This window comes from Crocodylus siamensis, chromosome 6 (assembly GCF_052110815.1).
Source record: "Crocodylus siamensis isolate JL-2025a chromosome 6, ASM5211081v1, whole genome shotgun sequence".
NCBI lineage: Eukaryota > Metazoa > Chordata > Crocodylia > Crocodylidae > Crocodylus > Crocodylus siamensis.
This window is the reverse complement of record NC_143400.1, coordinates 37057372-37077122: the sequence shown is the minus strand read 5'-3', so window position 1 is coordinate 37077122 and position 19751 is coordinate 37057372. Positions and strand designations below refer to the sequence as shown.

Below are 19751 nucleotides of genomic sequence, written 5' to 3'. Positions count from 1 at the left end.
CTTTCAGAGTCTCATCAATCTGGCCATTATGGGGAGTGTCAGGCAGCTCTGACAGACAAGGCTGCTCTGTTCGAGGGGCCCTGACTCCCACAACCTGTCATATCAAGGGCCTGATCAAATTTGACAGCTTCATTTGTACCTACAGAATAGATAAAAGGGCTGTTCATTGAAACAAATGGAGGGTGGGGGAAGGTGGGGCAGTGGGGGTGGGGGGGGACGGACCATCTCGTCGGCTGCATGGTCAGAGGAGCGGCTGGCGGGAGGCTGTAGGGGTGGCAAAGCGCCTCTCTTGGGTCCAGCAGCACCATCGCCCCGTCCAGACTCTAAGGGTAGGAACGGAGGAGGGGGGCACACGAGACTGGACGTGCATTGCAATGTGGCCTTGCGAACCGGCGAGCCTGGATGCACAGCAAAGACATCCCGATCTGGTTGGGAAGCAGGTGGCTCCAGCAAGGAACCCTATTTTCCTCTCCGCTTTCACACCCAGACATATTCTGGGTTCATCTCGCTGGAGCTCCAGTCAGCTCAGTACTAGATGAGTGTATAGCAAGAGGCTTCCTCCTAGCAGTGTGGATGGCTCCTGATGCTAGCCAGAGCCAGGGCAGATGTAAACAGCATTCAAGGCTCTAGGAGTTGCAGCTCCAGATGCCCCGGGTCCCACCGTGTTGCCCTTCCCCATGCACCTTTATGTTCCCATCCAGTCCACGGAGAGTTCTCACCCTCCGGCTACAGCTCTGTGGAAATCAACTATCGTTTTTGCAGCGCCATCACCTTGCCACCTGCCACCCCCTTGTGAGCCAAGTCTCGTCTTCCTATAGTGCTGTGCCCCGGCCTTCTGTGCACCGGTTTTTTTTGTCTCATGCAAAACATTAAAGAAAACCTGGACAATGCAGCAAGGGGAGACATGGAAGCAGCAGCCAGAAACAAGCTGGGGGAGAGGGGTGTGTGTAGATGAACTAAAGAAACCCCTCATTTCCCTTGGAGAGCCTACTGCTGCAGCACTGCTCTTCTCAAGCTTCCAGGACTTGGGTGTCCCACCAAACGCAAGAGGCCTAAGCATTGAGATTTTTTAAAGAAAACCCATCTCCAAGCATTCCTCTGCAACTACAAGCACTTTGCTTCTTAAAGGAGTGCCAGGTTTCTTGCAAGGTAACAGGACTCCAGGAGTCAAGGCTTTACGAAAAAGCACCAGCCTGTACAGCAGATCTGTGCACGTGTCCCTTTTTGCAGAAAATAAATGTTTGCTGATCCAATAAGAAGTCAGAGAGGGAAGTGGAAATCAAGTATCTGAACAGACAGGTGAGCTCCAGCAGAAGTCTGGAGTTGCAATGGGTGGCACTACAGCCAGTTAGAAAGGGCCACGGGATCCTTTCCCCTCTCTGGACATTTTTCCAGGTGCCTTTATTTAAGCCATAAAAGTTGTGGGTTTATCAAAGCAGAGCTTGAAGGCCAGTGAAAATTCACAGTACTTCCGTGCCCATGAGAGGGTTGGTAAGATGCACACCAAGCCAAGTTTGGTCAGTACCTAAAAGTTGATGGCTCAAAGCCCAGAGGAAGTGATTTTAACTCTCTCTCTCAAGGGCTGCACTAATGAACTCTTCCTGCCCCACCTTGACTAAGCCCAGATTTCACTCTTTAGGTGGGCTCTCCCTTGATTGAGGCATTGGATCAGCAAGCACCTGCGAGACATCAGCAGCTCTTGCTTGAGTTAATGTTGAAGGCATTTTCCACAGAATACAAGCCTTTCCACTTTGGAAAGAAAAGGACCTGGATTATTTCCCTCTTCCATCCAACAGACGTCCCTGATAACTGGGGCAAGAAGCCATGAGTGATCAGCAGAAACAATTAGTCACTCTTACAAAAGCACCGTATAGCAAACATGTAGCTCCTATCAGCATATTAGCTGGCTTTGCAGCCACAGGTGCGTAAGAGAGCCCAAACTGCATCCACGGGCTAATCGTGCTACTGCCCTTCCATCCACACCTAACCCAGTCCCCAGGCTTCCATAGCAGTATAGCTAGAGGGAAGTGTCTGGTAGCCAGTAAGTGGTCTGTTCCCCCATGCTCTCAAAACAACAAAACACTAGCCATTCCTTAGAAGAAATGTAGCCCTGCCCCTATCTAAAAAAAGGCTTATTTAAATTACTTTGGGCTTTTCTGGGCACACATACACATTCATTCATGTGCAGTTTAGCACTTGCTCAATGAAATACTAACTAAATGCACAGTAACTTGCAGTACTGCACAGTAGCACCGGCACACTTTTTTTGTGTGATGCTTACTGCACAGTAGCCCAATAACACTGCACATTAGCCTAATAGCATGGTTTTTGACTAGCATGCTACTGCGCATTAAGCATCTCATGGAGACGCACCCTCAGCTGAGTATCCTTGCTCTCTGCAAGTCCCCTTATAGCATCTGAAGGAGACCTTCACTTATGAAAGTTCATGCTTTTCTGGAGCAGCTAATCTCCAAAGTGCCACCCTGCCCTGCTTTCTGCCTCGCTCCATGGCAGGAGAGAGGGAGCGCTCCCTGCTCTGACTTCTAGTCTTTTAAGCAAATCTTGAATGCTATTCTGGCAAGCAAATAGACTTAGAAAAAGTCAACAGCAAAAACAGGCTTCTCCTCTAACACTACAATTGAAAGTCCCTCCACACCCACCTTGCCAAGCAGGCATATGGAGAAAGCCAGCTTTATATCTCCTCCAGAGATCCCATGAGCCTCTGTGTCGAGTCCACACCTGTGGGATATGTTGTGGTGAGCTAAATTCCCTTAACAAGTGATCTATGTAAAGACAGCAGGAGCAAGAGGATGTAGTAGACCTGGGGTTTGGCCCCTGCCCTTTGGCCATGAGGAGCTGGGTTCTGTTCCTGCCATGGGCAGACTGTGTGACCTGGGGGAGGTCCCTGCCTTACTTTCTCTTCATCCCCACTTAGATGGTAAGATCTTTTTGGCAGGGACCATCTCACTCTTGCCTATTGTGCCAGGCCCCAGTTTCAGCTGGGCTCTCTCTGTGCTGCTGCAGTATAAATGAATAAGGCTCAGAGCTCAGTGTACGGACCTGGGGTTCCCTTCCTTCCCTTGTATTTCAGGGACTGCCTCAGCCTCTACCTGCAGGCTCGGGGCTCCATGTGTCTCATAACACCTGCCCTCTTTGTGCCCCTACTATTTCTGTGTTCCCTGGGTGCCAGAACCCACCATTTGCCACTCTGCCAGGGGCGTTGTGTCCCGTCTCTCCTCTCCCATACCAGGCCTCTGTTCTTTCCCCAGGCAGGGCTCTCTACACCTGCCCTCCCTCCAGGCACCCCATGCCCTTCTTCTCCCCTCTCCCCGTCTTCTTTTCCTTTTGTCTGGAAAAGAATATCCTATGCATCAGGTGCCATGCGAGGATGGGCTGAGCCGAGATGGGGCATAGCGTGTTGGAAAGTATTAGTGGCTGCTAGCCACTATTACAGGTTGAAGACCTGGCTGAAGGGGCTGAGTCTGCCAACTGGCTGCCCAGGGCTCCACCTGTCCTCCAGGTGCCCCTCTTTATGGTTTTTCAATTTTTACTACTTTAGCAGGTTTCTGTCCATTGTTTTCACTCCCCTACCACTGCCCGGCACCTAGAACGTCCCCAGAGATTTTGGCTGTGAGCTGATGAGGCATTCAGGCATTGCTGTCTGCCATCTCTTTGAGTGTATGACCCAGATCTGCCCAGCCACCTGCATCCTGCCCTGGTGTCAGAGGTCCGCCTAAGGCCTTGGCCATATTACTTGCCCATTTCAGGATGCCACTGTTTAGGCTATTACATCCTGGTGGAGCCAGGCAGCTAGGCATAGGCACCAGGAGAGTCCTATCTTAGCTTCCCATAGTCCATGCTCCACGGAGAAAGCGACTTTGTCACTGCCACGTTCCGGCCTGTGGAAATCTGTTTGTTATGGTAAATCGGGCTAAAGAAATTTCCTCTGGGAATCACGCTGCCAGCTGGCTGCCTGGCCCGAAGTTCTCAAGGCAGCGTTTAGCCGAAACATTTGTGCCTATGGAGTTACGACTCACCAGTTATTTATTGTGATAATAAACAGAGATAACTATTAGCCGTGCATCATCATAACGAACAGCACCGCTTCCAAACGTCCCAGCCGAAATGTGCATGGAAGCAAAGCAGGCTCGCTTATGCAGAGAAACACTGCAGCTCGATGCTTGCACCAGAGTCACCTCAGCTTACCTCCTGGGACAATGGCATTTGCTAGACTACCAAACCAGCGAGCGTGACACAGGCCACATAGACAGCAGGGTTGCCGTGCTGAATAGACCAGTGGGCTCCCCGATGCAGTCCTTGGTCTTTGGTGGCGAGTGCCAGATGTGTCAAGGGAAGACTGAAGGCTGGGAGGGTTGGTAACACTCATATCCCTTCCATATCTCATGCAACTGCATATGGGTTTGGCTTCCTTCAGTAAGTCCCATCATCTTCCTACCCCCACTTACCCTCCTGTACAATGGGGCTAATGCTCCTGGCCTCCTTTTTACCATATCGGAAGATGAGTTGTGACAAAGTTGACAGCAGCAGCATTGTTGTTATAAGGCGAATGCAGGGGCTGGATCCCCAGCTGGGGGCACAGCTTCACTGAGTGCTGTGTGGTTAGGCCATTTTATACCCATCAAGGAGCAGATCCAAGCAGTCTGCCTGCACCAGGGGAACAACTGCAATAATCCTCCAGTCATCGTGCAAGCCAGGCCCTGGCTGTGTCTGCCATATGTGCTCACCTTTCCTTGTCCTCATGGCTTCTTCCATCCCTGAAGAGCATCGGTGATCCTTCCCAGCTCACCCATGGCACGCTGCTGCCTTCTGTGACTTGCTCCAGGCCTGAGGTTGCAGCCCATGGAGTTATCTGACCCTGACCCTTTCCCAGTCCTTCTCCTTGCCCTTGCCCTGTGCCGATTGCATATTCTTTCACCTTTCCCAGTCCCTCTCCTTTATCTCAAAGAGCCTGGATCCCAGGGGCTACCCGTCTACCTGCCTTTTCCAGCCCACAATGCTTGTGCACCTGGGCACCACGGCACAAAGACAGACAGTTCATAGGACCCAGACTTGGGTTTCTGAAGTGGCTGCTACGTGGCGCGGTGGTGGAAAGGGGACAGAGATAGCCGCCTACACAGCGCTGTACTCTGGCGCAGGATAGGAGACGTTCTCTGGGTCCCTGAGGGTGACGAGCTCTAGCAGGAGATGCAGTTGCTCTGACCTTAGTGCATGTTAGCTACCAGTGTTATTACAGGTTGGGCAATGACCTTTCCTAACACCCATCCTTGAGGAGCATGCGCTGATGCCTTGTCCTCAGACTACGGGGCCTGTTCCCCTCTTAGCATGGCATGCACTGCTCCCGTTTGCTGGCCTGGAAGGGCTTTCGGAGGAGTACCAGTTGGACACAGAGCCATATCCTGGTGCCTGGCAATACTTGCCCCCTGTGCCAGCAGAATTACTGGAGGGTGGAGTGGCTCCTTGGCACTCAACAGTGGCCCTACGAGGGCAGGACGGAGGACACTTGAGCAAAGGGAAATGCTACTGTCCATCCATCCCTGTTCTGGCCGTTTTTTCTTCAAGGCTGTCACTTCCACCAGCACTAATACAAAGAGCAAATCTGCTTTAGGTGCATAAGAGTGCCTAAACTACCCCTGCCTTTGCCCTGGCACTTGTCTCTGCAGACCGTGGCAGCCTTCCCTTGGCATACAGGTGCTGGAGACCCATGAAGGGTACGGACTTTGTGCCCTGGGCTGCTGTAAGTGGGCGGACACCTCTACATCCCCTGAATGCCACCTGGGACCCATGTGCAGAAGAGCAAAAAACCCCCATCCATGCGCTTTCCATCAGATATTTATTAGGTGAGCAGATCCTCTGCGGTCAGATTGATTTCATAAACGGGGATATTTAAAAGGAGTGCACCATGGAGGAACGGTTCTGCCCCCACATCCGGCTCTCTCCTTTTCCAGCACAAGGTATAATGTTGCCTTTGTTCATTTGAGTCTGAAGGCAGAAGCACAGTAAAAGTGCTCCATGCCTTTCATTTGATTCCTCCTCCCGCCCCCTCCACAACAAAATCTTGCATGTTTTCTGTTTAAATAGCACACAGTTGTGAAGTGTCCAGGCTCTTTCCACACACACTGCGGCCTCAGCAACTGCTGCAATAAATCAATAGGAAAATAGAGGCTGCCAGTTAGACTAAACAAGTGCATTTGCAAGGATTGCTAACCCTCATTAATCACTCTGACAGTCCTAAAAACACATTTCCCCTTTAATGACTGTATTTGGATAATCAGTGCTTTTTCCTCCTCAGTCAGAGTTTGAGTAACAGACAGCTGGTGTTATTATAGCCATTCATGGGAGAGCACTGGGATCAGGGTCAACGGAGAGTCAACCACTGGAGGTCTCCGGCAATTCATGGCTAGCTGGAAAAGTTGTTGTTATGCAATAATGAGGAGAGCTGCTTGCTGCCAATACAGATTCAAACACACATTTCCTGGTGTCCTAACACCCACCTGTGTTAAGTGAGCCCCGGTCCCCCATCACCCACCTCAAACAAACCCCACTGCCAACTTCCTGGAAAGGGCTGGGTGTTTTGGTTCACCGTGCTGCCTTTAGGTGACTTTTGCTTTCAGAATAGTTTGCAACCTCGCACATTTTTCTGTATAAATGATGTAACACATTAATGCACAGCACATTATGAAAATGGTAATTCAAACCCATACAACTCTAAATTAAGCCATACATTATCCGATGCACTCAGCCATATATTTTGCAGAAAGACAGGCTGAAATCAAATCAAACTGAAACTGTGGAGTGCAGGTTGTTAGACAGAATGATTAATAAAGTGCATCCCAGAGCTCTTATTATAAGATGAATTCTGCAGTAACCAGGGCATACATTAGATGGGGAGTTATTTAATACATTGGCAACACAATCATTTCCTAGCAGATAAAGTCATGGTGTGTTGATACTTTGCAGTTTTTACTCATTCCAGGCCTGGCACTGCAGTCCTCATGGGGCGGGAGAGGGAAACCCACAGGGAGTTGTCTGCATCATACAGATGTATTGGGCGCCTTTGAGGCATAGCTGCATGTGGAGCCTGAATTCAGCTGCATTTTCAAGTGGGGGCTCCATGTCCCCAAAAGGCCAGCTTTCCAGGGGAAGCAGGAACATCTGCAAGAGCCACTCCATCTGGCAGCTCTGCCCACCATGCCCTTAACTTGGACAAGTCCTGGTAAAAAGGGGATGCTCTGGAGTGATGCTGGGAAACCAGAAGGCTGCAAAGCTGCTCTGTGCTCCATCGAGAGGGACTTCCTGCAAGGTGGAGTATAGGCTTCAGCCCCTGCTCAGCCCTGTGGCTTCAGCATCTCTGTTCCTCTTCTTTGGAGCTAGCCAGACTGGCAGCAGGGCCGCGGGCAGCTCAGCTTGTCCCATGTCCTGCTGAGAAGGCTAGCTCTGGCTGTGGAGACCATTTGGGCTCCATTTGCTCTGGGCTCTCTTGTGGCAGTGCTCGCTCCTGCTGCTGTGGTGCTGAAGAGGGGGTGCAACTTTCCTTGGCCGATTTGTCCCGTGGGGATAAGGAAAGCACTGCTTTTCCAGAATAAAAGGTCTGTGGGAAGAGACACTGGCACAAAGTGACAATCCTCGTTCTCCCTCTCTTAGTGCCTTGAGCCAGAGCTGGTCCTCGTAGTTATGCGACCTCTTTTTTGCTTTCACCTAGCGAGCACCACAGGGACATCAGGGGGTCTTCAGCCCTCGTTGCGGCTACAAAGAAGAGAGGCCCACCTCCATCATGTGAGAGCAGGGGGGAGAGGATGCAGCCAGTGCACAGCAGAGCATGCTACTCTTCCAGCCCTTTCCCTGCTCAGGCAGAGCCCCCTACTCAGATCTCTTCACAGCGGTATGTTTATTGAACCCTTGATCAGAAGGCCTAGCGGGTGCCTCCGAATTGAGAGGAGTTAGCCAGTCCCAGCAGCCAGGCCTTTATGCACAACACAAGAAAGTACCCCCACCGGCACTGATGCCATCAGACCAATGTCGAGCCAATGCTCTGCCTTACATCTTGCAAACACCCATCCTGCCAGGCCTGCTCCGGCAGGTCAAGTTTTGCCCATGCAGGGCAGGGGCCACAGGGTCTTGCATTCGCTCTCGGGTGTACCTCCGTCTCAGGAGAGCTGCCTCACATGGCAGGCAAATGTAGGTTTGGAAGGACCGACCCAGGCTGAGCCTGCAACAAAGCACTGGCTGCATCTGGACCATCAGCATCACCTCTCCTTCCCATGCCTTAGAGGGCTGGCTGCCCCCTAGACCACCTTCACGTGGAATCCAAGCTGGAACAAGCCATTCCCTCCCCTGCCGTCCTTCCTGTAGCTCACATCTGCTTCTTTTGGTGGCAGCGAGGGAGGAGAAGGCAAGCTGATTGGAAAGTCCTCCCACCCTCAGGAAGCAGCCCCGGCTTCCCCAGCCTTTAGCAAAGGCCTCCTTCAGGATCCTGCTCCTCTGCAGTGGCTCTTGGCTTCCTGTGTTACACCAGGCTGGGACTGGCTGACATCAGAACCAGTCTTAGCCCAGGGTCAAGGCACTCGTCTGCAATCCAGCTGAACGTGAAGGGAAGCGGATGCCGGGGGAAACGCGAGAGACATAATGGGAACAGTGTCCCCTCTTACAAAACCCCCACAGCACCTCCGTGGGGCACCGCTGTGATGGATGAAGCACGTCAGCCTGCTCCGACAAGGCCCCATCCTGCAGCCTGTACGTGTACAACTCGTCCCCGGCAGGCACGCAGGTGCACAGGACCAGCTCCTAGCTCGGCCATCCTCCCCAGCCAATTCCAGCTGAAGGGCTGGAGGCGGCGAGCGGCCGCTCCTACCCGCTCAGTGGGCTTCCCAGGTCCTCGCAAAGGGTTACACAGCTGCGATCCCGCTCAGTGTGGGGTGGACGAGTTGCCGCTCTGCAGCTGGGAAGCCCTGGGGACCATCAGTGCTCTGCTCTCTCCTCCCAACAAGACACAAGAAAGGGTTTGACACAGAGGACCGGCAAGCTGTGATATGGCTCTCTCGTGCTCCATGGGAACCAGGTGGTTCCTGAACAGCTTGGTGGCTGCGCATCTCCCCAGCTAGCCTTGCAGGAGAAGCCCTCTGAAATCCCCCAAAGGTAGGGTGCAGAGACCATGGCTACACCCCTGGCCACCTCCACACATGCACCTCTGTGCAGTCCTTCGCATCAGGCCTGCCTGCCACCAGCTGGGGGGTGCAGAGAGAATCGGCTCCCCTTGGCAAAGCCGCCCCTGCCGAAGAACAGACCATTCAGTGGAGGGAACAGAGATAAATGTTAATACAGGGCACAAGACAAACAGCACCGAGAGTCAGGAACTCGGAGCGAATGCCGTGATTCACCCCACTGCGACAGGAGAGAAGCGCTCGGTGGGAGGGAGAGCAGCAAATAGGGCTGAGGGAGCGCGCTACCTTCTGCCAAGTCAGAGAGATCTTTTGAGATGCAGCAAGGAGCCTTCTCGGAAGATCCCCCTGCTACTCAACAACACCCTGGAGGTCAGCTGTGAAACAGGCCTTTTGCTTGGAAGAACAAAAGCATCCGCTGGGACCAGAAAGAGAGGGCAGCGAGAGGTGCTTCTGGCCTGGCGCCGAATGCACAAGATGCCTCCCCAAACCCTTTTCCTTCCAAACCAATCCCGGCTCCCATTTCTCAAACAGCTCTCGGCTTTGTTGGCCTCCGCATGCTCCATGCGCGGCGGAGACAGACACCGCCCAGCGGCTTGTAATCATTTCCTGCCAAACGGGATGGGGCTGGGAAAGATCCTGGTGCCGAAGTCATTTATCACAGCCGTTCACATTCCCTGTGTGCGGACAGTGGAAAGGGGAGAGGAGGAGAAGCGGGGAAAAATAGTGCTCAATATGCGTTAGCTGCCCACATGGACCTCTGGGGAGCCGTTAATCCAGAGACACGGGAACAGACTTCGGATGCCATTTCTGTTGCTTCTCCAGCTATAAAGCCTAATTCCCGGTGGCGCAGTGACAGGCATTATTGGGGGATCAATTGCCTAGAGAAACCTTCTGGGCACTTTGGATCTTGGTACGAATCCTGGTTCCAAACCTTCCCCATTCCTCCCATCCTTCAGCATGCACGAGAGGAGAGGAGCAACTGTCCTACAGAAACACATACATGATTAAAAAGGAACCAATGTATCAGGCATCCCTTTCTGCAACATTAGCTCCATATGGTGCTATGTTCACAGATATAATCTGGCCAGGAATTGATAATGATGCCAAGGGAGGTATTAACTGTATCCTCAACTCCCTACTTGCATTCAGCCACCAACTCCCGCTCAAGTCTTAAGGAAGACGAATCGATCCATTTAACTTACAACTGGGCACTCCTGCTCCCTGCGGCACTCCCTTCCAACCTCCCAGCATCTATAAAACAGGGATGATTTTTTTACCCACCGAGGGGCTGCTGAGATGATAAATTAATGTTTGTAAAATGCTTGAGAGGTGCTGTTTGCATTCGGCTCAGTCCAGAGCACGGCGGCTATTCTAAGGCCCCGGGATGATCCATGCAAGCAAAAGAACAGGGCTGGTAGGGATCCATTTATCTGCTGCCTTTGCTCTTTTCCAGGTGTGTAACTGCTCTGCAGATAGAAAAGGTCTAAGTAGGACAAGTAGAGAAACCAGCTTGCCGTGGTGCTCGTCTGCCACTAGATGGTACTACAGCCCTTTAATCATCCGCTTGTACTCAACACCCCCACCCACCAGCACCCCAAACTCTGAACAGTCTCCTGCCTTCTTCGGTCGCGCTCCCTCGCCCTTCTGCTTTTGTCTCCCCTGCCCCAGGATGCCCAGCCGCTTGGGACAGCAAGGCACGAAAGCGGCAGCAGTCTGGAGGACAAAGCGACGGGACTTCCCCGCTTCCCGCCCCCCACAAGTGCTATTTGCCTTTGTGAACCGAAAAAGCGAAGCACTCTTGCTGCGTGCAGGCCACGCCGGCTTCTGCAGAGGCACTGCCTTACTCGGGGAGGTTACCCCTAGAGAGCCATGGGAGGGGTGAGGTGGGGGGAGAAAATGGAAGAGAGAACACACCACAGGGTGAATATAACCAAGTATTCATTTATTAACAAAATAAGACTTACCAAGGTGGAGCTCTATTCACCCCAAATGATCCACAGCCCTCCACGCTGCGCTACACCGGGCAAGGGGGGGGTCCGCACCCCGCTCACTGTTCATTCCTGTAGGTCAAGAAAAGCTGGGGCTCGGGGAGGGTCTGTTTCTCTCTCTCTTTTTTTTTTTTGGTATGTAGATTGGGCCTGCAGCAACCAGATCGAGGTGAAGCAGGCCCGGGGGGCTGCATTGAACCATCTTAGGCCTGGCAAGTTCTAGCTGCATCTGCTACCAAGAAGGGAGGGGGGAGGCTTCCCCCTCCGAGCCAACAAGGGCATTGGATTTTGAAAGTCACCTTCTTCTACATCGGAGCGGGTGCCCTGCGACACACCAGCTAGCATGAGCGTATCGTTTGCAGCGGCACGGCCCCGCTTGCCCGGGCATCGACGGACTCCTGGAGTATTATCTGCGGAGCCCGGGGGCCAGGCTGAGCGGCACGCTAGTGCTAAGTCTGTATCGGAGCCCACTGGAAGACAAGGCATATTTTCCAATCGCAGGAGAGCAGGACAGGATTCACAAGACAGGATGAGCTGGTCCGCCGGCCTGACCCAGCATGGCAACTCCTCTGTGCTTTCTCAAGCTCTGCAGAGGAACGCAGAGCATCCACCTGCTTCCACGCAGTCAGGGGAGGCCACCTCGGCTGTGGCAGGCAGAGCCACATTTTGGGATGAAGAGAGCTCCTGGGGTAGCGCTGCCAGGCTTCCTCCCGGCTGCCCCTGCACCCTCCCCACGGCCGCCCCTTCCCCAAAATACATTACAAAAAATATTACATCTCTGGTAACTGTACAAACAAAGAGAAAGGGGATTTCGAAATGATAAAACGGGGGAAGGGTGGGGAGGGCGAAATGTACTTGTCAGAAGTCATGCAAGAAATTCGCAGGGAGGGGAGGGGATATATAAAATAAAAATGGAAAAAAGAAAAGAAGAAAAAAAAAATCAAACAAAACCCAAAAATGGGGGGGGGGGAGGGGGAGGAGGGAATAAAGGAACAAATAAAAAGCCCCACACTTGCAAAGGAAAGGATTCTTTTTTTTTGTTGTTTTTTTTGGACACAGACTTTTTGCATACCATTGATTCATTGGTGTATTAATGCACTTATATTCCCAGCTTTAAGCTAACATACAGTAAATAAATACACAGTCCGAGGGAGGTGACGGGAGCGGAGGAGGGACAAGAGCTGGGTCGGAGAGGAGAGGGCCGCTTTAGTTACTGATATCCAAGCGCAGAAGCTGAAGTTAGTCTTTGGCCATACAGCGCATATGGAGAATAGTAAGGTCCAGCTGCTGGCAAGGAGGGCACGGGCAGAGCCCCGGCTGTGGGCAAGTGGCTCTTGCCGTATGGGTGGTACCTGTTCAGTCCCAAAGTGTGTGGACTCCTCAAAGACAGAGATCCCGGTAACGTGTTGGGACTCCCGGGGGCGGTGGGCGGGAGGTGGAGGTGGCAGGAAGCGGCAGAGCCGAGGCCCGAGGTAGGGTAGCCAGCCAAGAGTTTCTCCGCCCCGGGGAGAGCCGTGTGAGTCCGTAGGTGGGTGAGCAGTTCCTCCGAGGTGGCAAACCTCTTGTCGCAGGGTCCGCTGGCCGACACCCAGTTGCATATGTGGGGCAGGGGGTCGTTCTGGAGCATGAAGCCGTAGGTGTAGAGCGGGTGGCCGGGCAGGCTGGGCGTGGCGCTGGAGGACAGGGTGGTGTGCACCGAGTGCAGCGGGTGCGTGGGGTACACCAGCGGGTAGCCGCTCTTCAGGCTGCCCGGGTCGTGCACGCAGCTGGAGCAGTTGCTGGTGCCCAGGTGCGAGGCGCTGTGGTAGCTCAAGCAATAGGGGTCCCGGCATAATCCCTGCATGAAGGAGGGCGGCGAGGCCCCGGTCAGCGGGCTGGAGCTGGGCGGCTTGCCCGGCAGGCCCAAGGCGCCCGGCAGCTGGCCGCTCACCAGCCCGGGCTTGGTAGGATCCAGGCCGGGCACGAACTGGGACGGGTAGCCGGCGTAGGCGCCCACGATGGAGCCGTGGTAGCCGATGCCGGAGGGCGGCAGGGGGAAGACGGAGTGGCCCGGCTTGTACGGCGACACGGGGGCCACATGGCCGGCGGGCGCCAGCGCGGGCGGCTCGGACTTGCGCCCCGACGCCGGCTCCCCGTCGGGGCTGGGCTTGGCGGCCGCCTCGGCCTCCTTCTTGTCCTCGGGGCCCTTGCCGTCGGCGTGCGGCGGCGAGGCGGCGGGCGAGGCGGCGGGCGGCGGGAAGGGCGGGCAGGCGGCGCTGGGCACGCGGAAGCCCGCCTTGTCGGGGCCGGGCCCGGGCCCGGGGCCGGAGCCGGGCGCCGCGCCGTCCTTGCGGGGCTCGCCGCCCTTGGAGTAGGGCTTGAAGCTGGACTTGTCGTCGGGCGGCGCGTCCAGCGGCTTGAGCGCGGCGGCGGCGGCCGGGGCCGCGGCCGGGGCCGGCCGGGCGCCGGGCTCCTTGTCCGGGCCGGGCAGCGCGGCGCTGGCGGCCACGGCGTTGAGCTTGGAGGAGGGCGGCGGGTCGGGCTTGCCGATCTGCGAGCACGTCTGCGCCAGCAGCGCCAGCGGGCTCTTCTTGGCGTCCAGCTGCGGGCACAGACACGGGTGAGCCGGGCGCGGCCCCCCGCTCCCCAGCCCCGCGCCCCTCGCCCCCCGCGCGGCACTGACCTCGATGGGGCTGACGGGCGTGGAGGACAGCGGCTGCAGGTACTCGGGGTGCAGGAGGTGGCCGCCGTGCGCGCTCAGCATCTTCAGCACCCGGATGGGCAGCCGGTTGGCCTGGCGCAGGGGGTCGGCCGGGGGCAGGAGCAGCGCGGCCGCCGGGGAGGGAGCGCGGGGCGAGGTCCTGGCGGTAGATCCAGCGGGGGAACCGCTCATTTGGGGCCGGCCGGGGTGGGGCGAGGGGAAGGAGGGAGGGAGGGAGGGAAGGACGGACGGACGGAAGGAAGGAAGGAAGGAAGGAGCCGGCGGCGGCGGCGGCGGCGGACGGCCGCGGAGGCAGCGGCGGCAGCCCCGGCGACGCAAAAAAAAAAAAAAAAAAAAAACCTCCCCGGTCGCCGGCGCGCGCGTCAAATAGCCGCGATCCGCCGCCACGCCGCCAAGCCACCGGCCGCGCCGCCAATCCCGGCGCGGGGCGGGGCCGCGCGGGGGCGGGGCCGCCGACGCCCCGCCCCGCGCGGGCGGCTCCGGTCGGGCCGGCGGCGGCGCCGGGGGCAGCGCGGTCCCTCTCCCCGGGCTCGGCTAGGAAGGGACAGCGCACCGCCCAGAGCCCTTGCGCGCCCGCCCGCGGCCTCAGCCCAGCCGTGCCATAAAAGCACATTTAGCCAAAGACCCTTGTCTGCCTCTCTTCTACTAGACCGACTCAGCTGCTCGGAGGACATCGGCAGACAAGGGTCTTCTGCTAAATGTGCAAGGTCCTTAAACCAGGTTTTCCAGCTATTTAGTTGGTCTAGTAAAAGACCTGGCATTTACCCAGAGACCCCTGTCTGCCTGTGCCCTTAGACCCAATTTTTCTAACTTTTTTGTTAGTCTAGTAAAAGACCTGGCATTTACCCAGAGACCCCTGTCTGCCTGTGTCCTTAGAACAATTTTTCCAAGCGTTGAGTCAGTCTAACAAAAGATAGCGCATTTAGCCAAAGAACCTTGTCCCCCGATATCCTTAAACCAATTTCCCCCCAACTATTTTAGTTAATCTAGTGACATTTACTCCAAGACCTTGTCTGCCAATGTCCTTAGACCCACACTACTGCCCGAAAGCCCGGGTGTGTAAAGCACTCAAGGAAGGGGTTGGAGAAAGCCTGTTTTCTCACCCTTGTTACCCACCTGTGCCCCGAGCCAGGGGTCCTGATGGAAGTCCTGGTGCCACCAGGACAGCTGGATTGCGCGACACGAGCATGCCGACTCCCGGCCCCAACTGCAGTATAGGGCTGGAAGACGAGGCCTTTATCTGAGTCTGTGCAGACTGAGGCCAGCGATGCTAATGGGGACTCGTCGCGGGGCCAAGTGCATGGGTTCGGGTTCAAAACTATCTGCCCCTGCCAGATTGAACTAGGTTCCCATACATGGGAACAAAGGGATAGAAGTCCAAAGGGACTGTGGAGTTAGGGGGTGGCAGGGAATGGAAACGTCCGTGTTGTGGTTGGGCAAATACCAAGCATAGGTGGGAGAATACCTCCATCCCTGGAGGTTTTTAAGGCCGGGCTCGACAAAGCCCTGGCTGGGATGATCTGGTTGGGGCTGGTCCTGCTTTGAGCAGGGCGTTGGACTAGATGTGACCCCTGAGGTCCCGTCTGACCCTCATTTGCTATGAATCTGTCTTCGGCCCTTGAGCAAAGAAATGGGAGTTCTTTGGAAAGCCACCTGGAAGATGCCCTTCCAGCGATCTAAACACTGTACATATAACGTGCAGGAAGCAATGAATCAAGACGAACACGCTGAACCAATCTGTCAGGTCATGTACCGAAAAGCAAAGGAATGACTAGTTCGTACATACTGGGTGATGTCATTGCTACAATACTAAAATTGAGGCTTATCTGGAACAAATTACCTATTGAAAACCCAGTAACCTTGTCTCTCTGATTGGCATGGCATAGCACTAACGTATTTATAACTTGGAATGTTTGACATTTCCACGTTTTCTTTCATGTACTTCTGGCTGAAGGCATATAATTTGCCAATAGCACATTGCATGGCAATTGTTTGCTGAATAATTGGGGATAATGGAAAAGAACAATCTTTCAGCAGTGGGTTGCTTAACTGCGGGTACGCTTTACAGGCCAGCCGTGTTCGTTCCTGGGAACCTGAATGCTACAGTATGCTCACACTTTTACAGCTGCAGAGTGTGGTTTTTAAATCCCATCTACCTGGGAAGGAGAGAGAGAGACAGACAGACACGTATAATTAATCATATTAAATCCTGGCAGATGCTTTATGTTATAACAATGTTGCTATTATTAAGTTCACAGGGCCACCCAGTACCAAGTCTGCGCACTCTGTGTTCGGGGGGGGAAGGGGGCGGAGAAAAAACAACCTTTGCTGGATTTCCCCCAGCGAAGGCATCTATGTGTCACATGCCTCACTTCAAGGACCACTTTCCCAACCACAATCAATCACTCTGTTTGTCAGACCTGTCAATTCTGTCTCATAGTGAGACTGTTTTCCGAAGCTGACCGCAAGATTGATTCAATCTGAACAACAAAAATGTCGAGGAGAGGCCTGCCTTTCAAAGGGGCCATTCAAGTCAAAAGGAAATTAAAAAAAAAAAATAAAAAAAAATCTTCGCTCAAAGTAATGCAAGCGGCATGCCAACAACAACACTGCGCTAACAAAATAAAATAAAACAAAATAGGGTGGGACTGGGGTGTAAAGCAGGCTGGGATTCAGTCGCGTTTAGCATCGGCGCTTGCCACCCCTTCTCTGCAAGCAATCCAAAAATGAAGTGAGGGAGCAGGAGAGGACATCCTAAGGGCTGTGTTTCCTGGACCCGAGAAATATTTTAGGGGTTGGTAATCCCGTGGGCCTGCTTTGCCTTTGCTTTGATGCTGACCAAGTCAGTTGGAACAGACGGAGCTATGCTATTGTAACGCAGGAGAAATTTCAGTAGTGACTCAGCCCCACAGACCGAGATTAGCACGGCTTGTTTGCTCGCTTTCAAGCCCAACCCGCCAAGCTATTAAAAGAAATCACCTCCCCGCTTTCCAAAGGCTGACTTGATTCTCCAGGTGACATTTGCATTTCTGATCATATTTATGGTGCGGCATTCTGACCCGGGAACTGGACTGGGGGTTTTCAGGCTCAAGCGGGGGCTATTTTTCTCTCTTCATGAAACAGTCCTAAGTCACGGAACAAGCACAGAACTAGTGGAGCAAGCGTGTGGCAGTTATCAGTTCACTGGAAACTAGATTGCCAGCTCCAACTTCTGTTTGCAGGAATCAAACGTCATCAAACAGCCATCGCAGATAACGAGGAGTCCTGTTTAACAGTTTAATGGTAGGGGTACACTTCTTGTCCCTATTGATGCAAACAACTCTCTGGGTTGTTTCATCTCCCCGCGAAACTACCGCACAACACAAGTTCCAATAGCAACAACATGTAGTAATATCCCCGCTGCCTAGCTATTTACGTTTTTACAAACTGCAAAGCATGTATGTTGAACAGGGAATTTTGTTTTCCTTTTGTATTTAAGATCTTTCAACGACATGCAATTACGCTTTGGCAAGGCTTCCTTGTTAAACACAGAGATTAGGGTGTCCATCACGCCTCGTACAGGTTTCCGGCCTCGTCCCATAAGCCGAAGACATTGCAGAAAGGAGCTCTACAGAGGAAGGAAAACATGATACAGCAGATAAAGAAGGGAAAAAGAAAGCATGCAAACTGGGAAGTGAACGATGCACAGAGTGCGCTGGAAACACTCCCTCAATGCCAGGCCTGTCTGCAAAGTTACTAACACAGGAAGCATGTCATTTAGGATGGGGAGGGCAGCAATCCGGCCTTCCAGAAACTGCTTTTGGACATCGACTTTGCCCCAAACTGGGCAGGAAACAAACAAACAAACAAAGAACTACTCAATAGCACTGAAGTCTTAATACTCTCATATGCACCTTCTTCGCTATCACAAAGGAAGTTTAAAATTCAATCACTGGTTAACAATTGCAGCGTTTTCAGAATGGATGTTTCTATTCTGCGCTTCAACTCTGCCTTTGAACAGAGAAATCCTGATTTCTACAACACAGCCCATGGCTGCTGATACGCAGACTGTTGCCTTTAGCGTCTAGATTTTCCTCTACTGTAGCTTGTATTTCTGCTGGCTCATGATGCATTTCTTCTCTGAAAGCGAGGGAGGGACTTAGGGGGAAAGCTAACAAGTAGTGAAATGGAAAGCCCCAGAGTTGAAAACAGGGCTGGCAGCAGGCACAGCCCCTCAGTATGAGGATGGCAGCGGAAACAGGGCAGGGGGCATCTGAATGTTGGGGCTGGTCAGTATAGGAAATTTTAGCAATATAAAGATGTGTCGTCAGATTGCTACCCCTCAATCCTAATTTGGACACTCTGCTCAAAGTGCCCTTTTCCCATTTAGCTTAGGGTGCTTTGGAAGCTTTTTAAGAGAAATAGGAAAAAGTCACCACTATTCCAGAATTATAGCATCCCCGTGAGGAATGTATCAGTACAACTATAATAGTTTGCTGCCCTAACAGCACAGATTCCCATGTGAACAAAGTGCACGGTGTTTCAGAAGAGGAACCTGACAAAAAGAGGAGCAGAAGTGTGTGTACGCCAGGAAACGCCAAGGAAGGAGAGGGCAGCACCTGGTCTGGAAGATCAAGCAGCAGATGCCATCGAGGTTTGGATTCAGCGGTGCCAGAATTGCATTCAAAACACCTTCTTCAGTGGGACTTCATCATGCACCTGAGGGATTTCTTTAATAAGAATGATAACCCCCGTGGATTTGGGATCAGGGTCTCGGTGCCAGCCGGGATTAGGGGTTAAATCACAGGAAGCGGGGATGAATGGTAGGTTCAGCATTGGAGCTCAGATGTGTGGGCGCCCTGTGTGTCTGTGCTCCCTCCCGGAGAAAAGAGGCTGCTTTTGGGGAAACCCCAGTGCAGAAAATGGGAAGTGCTGCTTCCCCATATTCCCTCTTTGCATTTTGTAGATGAAATGGTGCCAGGAGGAGAAGACCTGAGACCAAGCAACCCAGGTACCAAACCCTCCAGCACCACAGCGAACAGGGAGGAGAGATGGAGACAGCTTTTCACAGAAAATGGGTGCTTCTCTGTCCCTGCATCGGGGCTCCGTTGTTCTCCCTCCCTGCCCTAGGATAAACGGGGAGAAAGCTGCAGTGGTTGGTGGACTCGTGGTGGCATAAGCGAGACCTGTGCACTGAAAAGCAAAACCGAGGTGGGCATACACCTACAGCTGTTAGCATAGGACTGAGTAAGATCAGCGTCTGATCCAGGCTGTACTGGGAGGCCATGAAAAGGAGGGAAATAGAGGCATAAAATGATCCATTGCAGCTTTCTGCCTTAATAGAGTGAAGGAAATCTAAGGTGCTTCTTAAAAGCTGAGGTTTCATTTGTTTGTTATACACCTGTTATTTGCTAGGTAAATCACCTTCTATTAGTCACCCTGTAAATGAGACGATGGGAGCTTGTACTCAGGCTATAACAATCCTTTTCAGCTGACTCCATAGAAGAAATGTGTGCAAGTCAGCTATTTCCCCCCACAGCCTTCAAAGTTCCACCTTACTGCCGGCGCGCCACGAGCTAGAGGCCTCTTTCTTAACTGCAGAACAAGTGCATAAAAATGATCTTATTTATTACAGGAGACATGTTTTAAAACAACTGACAAAATTGCAAGATGTAAAACGACAAGCAAGTGCTTTTTCTTTTTTAAACCCATATAGACTTCTGGCAATGATAAAAATAGTGTTTTCTTTTTTAAAGTTGGAATTAATCTTTATTTCTCAAGCAATCATGTAGCAGGAAAAGCAGGGAGACACTTAGATATTAACTGATACGCACTGGATCACGATTAGTTTTTGACTCCCCTGGTAGCTTACTTCCTTCAACAGAGTGATTCACATTAAAGAAC

At 53.1% G+C, this 19751-nt stretch overlaps 1 protein-coding gene across 1 annotated transcript; it reads right to left on the bottom strand.

Annotated features, from left to right (window-relative positions):
• Positions 1-11100: 11100 nt before the first annotated feature.
• Positions 11101-14149, bottom strand: ZNF703 (zinc finger protein 703). Its single transcript, XM_090053645.1, has 2 exons — positions 13830-14149; positions 11101-13748 (listed from the first exon to the last, which is right to left on the bottom strand). Exons 1-2 carry the CDS (start codon positions 14037-14039, stop codon positions 12378-12380), a joined length of 1581 nt encoding a protein of 526 aa, XP_089909771.1. The 5' UTR covers positions 14040-14149; the 3' UTR covers positions 11101-12377.
• Between the last annotated feature and the right edge of the window lie 5602 nt (positions 14150-19751).